This window comes from Harpegnathos saltator, unplaced genomic scaffold (assembly GCF_003227715.2).
Source record: "Harpegnathos saltator strain DR-91 unplaced genomic scaffold, Hsal_v8.6 scaffold806, whole genome shotgun sequence".
NCBI lineage: Eukaryota > Metazoa > Arthropoda > Insecta > Hymenoptera > Formicidae > Harpegnathos > Harpegnathos saltator.
The window spans coordinates 295,242-299,876 of NW_020230656.1; the positions used below are offsets into that span (position 1 = coordinate 295,242).

At 51.4% G+C, this 4,635-nt stretch overlaps 1 protein-coding gene across 1 annotated transcript; it reads right to left on the minus strand.

Moving 5' to 3' along the window:
* Positions 1–243: 243 nt before the first annotated feature.
* LOC105183092 (uncharacterized) lies at positions 244–4,366 on the minus strand. Its single transcript, XM_011140959.3, has one exon. It carries the CDS (start codon positions 3,345–3,347, stop codon positions 1,587–1,589), a length of 1,761 nt encoding a protein of 586 aa, XP_011139261.1. The 5' UTR covers positions 3,348–4,366; the 3' UTR covers positions 244–1,586.
* Positions 4,367–4,635: the final 269 nt, after the last annotated feature.

The window sequence follows — 4,635 nt, forward strand, 5'->3', positions numbered from 1 at the left end:
AAAATGAATAAAATAAAATATAACTGTGTTCGAGATAGGGGCGAAAATTACATGTCTACTGTATATTGTGTATAAAAATTTCAAGTTATTCGGTTCAATAGCTTTTGCGTAATCGTGTCGACAGTTTAAGAAAATGGTGTTTCCAGATAAACGTGTTTAAAGTTTTATGTGTACTTTCTATACAGATGGTAACAAATTTATTTTATACTTTGAACATTAATGAATACATTGTGAAAATTTCAAATCCATTGATCCTACTGTTTGTGTTAAAAAAATTCATAAACATACCCTTGAAAACGGCTTGCTTCGCATGTAACTCCCCCCTTAAACAATTTCAAGAAGGAGACAGGTAGCCGGCGTTCTATCACTTTTTATTAAAATATAAGGTGTATGGGGACTCATTAATTATTTATTGATCATTTTTCAATTACTCATTTTGTCAATACCCGTATATCTTAATGGTCGGTTAAAGTTCGCGCAGGAATGTCGAGAAGCAGAAGAGCGCCGGCCGCTAGACGTGTTTTAGCCTATTACAAAAACATTTCCACGCGCAAATAAAGTCTCCGCTCTTACTTAATCGTTTATTTTATAACGTATATCTAATCGTTTATTTGATGCGCGATCCACACGTATGCTTTTTTTTATTTCTCCTTTATCCGTGCATGTCGCTTTTGCGCGATCGTGACAGGTTGCCCCGACTAATCCGAACCGGACCGGAGCGAGCGCAACGATGATGAGGCGCCGAGAAGAGCAGCGTATTTTTAACGCGATACAGTTGAACTTGACCTTTGCACTTATTTTTCATTCACTCTCGCGGTGTCATTTAAGTTTCATTCGAGACTTTTACGAGCGACCGCGATCATCTGCTCTGCGATCGTAATGTTTCACTTTGCGACTTTGAACGTTGTCCTTTTTCCTTATGCACGAGTCGGAAGACGTCTGGATATACTTCTCGCTCTTCGAATCTCAACGCGATCCCCATGGATGAGATATTAACGATTATCAACTAGTATGTAGTTAATTAGTAAAGTAGGATTAGCATACTTGCGTACGTGTACACATATATACATGCTCTCCCTTTCTCTCTCATTCTCTTTCCTTCTATCTTTCTGCTCCTCTCACACCCTTCACACTTCGACTAAGTCGTCTAAAAGTCTCTTACATTCGCTCGTGTCGCACATAACTCTCTGCCGATGACTGCCTCGGCAAGAGGTGCCGCGCTGTGAGGTGACAGCGTCTCTCTAATAAATAAACGTCACACTCTCCGCACAATTACTCACAATGAAAAAATAAGTACGAACTCTCATCTCTCGAGTAGCGTTTTCAGATCATCACCTTCTTGGCACGTTTGGTTACGTTGCTCTCAACGACGATGCGCGAAACTGTCTAAGTCGATGAGATTACGGACAGCCAAATGGCTGCCGGCCAGCCAGCCAGCCAGTCAGCCAGCTGTACACACTCGGAATCCCCTCGTGACAGTGTCCTGACTTCCAGTTCACGAAGACGGTCTCTCGCTCAGTCCGTGAAAGCGCGGATATTCCCAAGAGGTTACGGAGGCTCCAGCCAAGGGTGACAATCTCTCTTCTTTACTGCACCACCGTCAGCAGCGGATTGTGCTGCGCGGGTTGCGCTCTGATGATCGCGGCGATGCGGCCGAAGGGCAACTGCAGGTGATAATAAGCGCAATAGGGCAACGGGTCCCAATAGACGAAGAGCGCCTCCCGCTTGTCCAGCACCGTGCCCAGCAAGTGGCTCGCCACCTCGCTGTTCTGCCGCTTGAACACGCTCGCCACGGCGTCCGACAGCAGCGGATGCCTGTCTGGGCCGCCACCGCCGCCGGTGGCCGCCAGCACCGCTGAGTTCTGCCTGGAGAAGTGTCTGCAGGGCTTCCAGACCAGACGAGGGTGTATGCCAGTGTGGCAGATGTACGGTAAACTGACGCCGACGCGGCAGCCGATGGACACCAGCTCGCCCGTCTGCTCTGACACCGCCAGGCGGAAACTCACGTGGCCGTTGACGCGACTGCCGAAGGAGCGGGCGAAGAAGCGTTCGAGCCAGCACGTCACCTCCGGGCGTTCCTCAGGTATGAGCCCTCGCGCCTCATCTACGCGGCAGGTGACGTTCGCAACAATGCGGGATTCCTTCAAGGTGGTGCATGTGATGAAGTGATCCCCGCCGGGGTCACGGATCACCACCCATGGCCGGATCTCGCTGATCTCGTGTTGCTGATTGCGGAACTCGCGCGCGGTCGGTGGTAGCAGGACCTTGGCGCGATCGCGCATCCCGGCGGGGCCGGCGGCCAGCATGACGTAGCGGCCGGTGCGGAAGGTGTTCTGATCGTACAACGTGGACAGGTCCTGCATGGAGCGCAGGAGGAAGTGCTGAGGATTCGCCAAGCCGAGCAGTCGGCAGCGTCGCAGCAGCTCCAACGGGTCATCCAGCGCGGTGACCTCGCTGGCGTCCGGCACGAAGCATTCGCAGCCCATGATCTCGAGGTGCGGCTTCGCCAAGGCGTCGTAATAGGCAGTGTTGGCGGCACTCACCGGTATGTAGTAAGCGACCTTCTCGCGCTGCACGATGTCGCGCAGCGCCTTGATGTACTCGACGACGTTCCGGGCGCCCGGCTGCGGAATCGTGTAGAACTTGGAGCAGGCTGTGGAGAATCTGGCCAGGCCGAAGAGGCCCTCGTGCTCGCACACGACCACGCGGGCGCCAGCCCTGTAGAAGTTCCGCGCCAGGTGCACCGCCTGCACCGTGCTACCACCGCTGATGAGCACGCAGCGCTTGTTACGGGAGCGCTCGTATGCCGGGGTGTGCAGCACCGTGATGAACCACTTGAGGGCGGTCAGTGGCAGCTGCAGGATCACCCAGAACAGGCATACCCAGGCCGAGGCCCAAAGGGCTGGTGCCCAAATGGCGTAGCTGATGACGTTGAGGATACCTCGGAAAAGGCCGGCCAGCAAGCCGAAGTACCAGGAGAAGATCCACGTCAGCGGGGAGCCGTTGCCCTGCACGACATTGCGACGATCCGTCGTTGCGGTCTGTGTCCTCTGCTGATGATGATTCTGGTGCTGGTGCGACTGCTGCTGCCGTCTCTGCGACAATATCACCGGCATCGGCATGTTCGAAGCGGATGATGCCCGTGATAACAGGCTGATCGGTGGTGCGTGCGACGTCGAGGCGAACACGTTCGACGATGTCGAGCGCTTTAACGTGGCCACCGGCGACATCCTGAGCGGCGACGTGGACAACGGTGAGCTGGGTAGCGGCGGCGACACGCTGTTGCTCCGCGACATCGGCGGACTGGATGACCATCTCGAGGTATTCTCGCTGGAGCAGGCGGGCATCTTGCTCTCCTTGCCGCGTCTCCGAGACGGTCCAGCGGTGAGCCTTGGTTCACGAGTCGCGAGGCCGAGTCGATTTGTGGAAATCTTTCTGCTCAGGAATCATACTTCGATCTCTCGAGGACGGACGGAATTGCGAGGACGAAGTTACGTGAACTCCGCGGCAAAGAAGCAGCCAGAAGAAACGACGCGGCTTTTCTCGGCTTCTTCTTCTTCTTCTTCTTCTTCTTCTTCTTCTTCTTCTTCTTCTTCTTCTTCTTCTTCTTCTTCTTCTTCTTCTTCTTGTTTTTCTCGCGCTCTTGGTCGCGTGGCGCGCTATCGATCGCTTCTTCTTTCCGGATCGGATGGATTATCGCGGATCTCCGCGGTAGCAGAGGCGGATGTGAGGAGAGACGAGAAATCGTAGTGGCGGCGCGCACCGCATGCAGGGATCGGCGACGACGACAGCTCGGGGAGAAGAAGTGACTCGCGGACGACCACCGTCCGCTTAATAATTGCCGGTTTGCACACGCAGCTTTAACTGAGGCCGATCCACAGGCATCTCGGTCTCTTATGAGGTTGCATCTCGGACGCACTATGAACCGGAGGCCTTATCTAATCGTTACGCTTCAGACATCGCGACGGAAAGAAAGAAGGAGTCGCAAAATATGTCGTCTGGTCTCGTCGTTTCCTCTCGTTTGCTTTATTCGCCGTTTTTTCACAAGGGTTTCCCGAGAAACGTCGAATTCACTAGCCCGAAAAGCTACTCGTTCGTTGAGCCCCGCTTATTTTCCGACAAACAACTCGATCGACTCGAGCGTCGCGAGAATCATGCGCCGTTAAAAGTCGTCGAGTATGGTCATTTTCTTCCGTTGTATTTATTATAGTCAGTTGAGACAATCGTACAATTTACGGTAACGAAAATACATTTCCGGATCTTCAAGTTGTCCACAAATTTGAATTTTGTTGGATTCGTTTTCACAAGATTGTCTTCGATATTAATATTGGATCTAATCTGAAAAATTTTGACTTTCCACCAAGCAATTGCAATGATTATTTCGATAAATAGTACAACAGTTATCTTTGATAAAAAACGAAAAATCAAGATGAAACAATAATTTACAATTATACGAGAAATAAACTGTCAAAGGCACGACATCATGCGCTTTCTAGCAGCTGTAGAGTCTTCCAGAGGAGATCTCAGATGCTGGCACGAAATAATGCTGGCACGCAATAATTTATCGCCTCTGGCGTCATCTGTCAAATTAACGATATAAAATTAGTCAATATACAGGGTGTCCCATTTTAAAGG

Bases quoted from the DNA above. Each gene is read 5' to 3' on its own strand.
- LOC105183092 (XM_011140959.3), bottom strand. From the start codon at position 3,347: ATGCCCGCCTGCTCCAGCGAGAATACCTCGAGATGGTCATCCAGTCCG.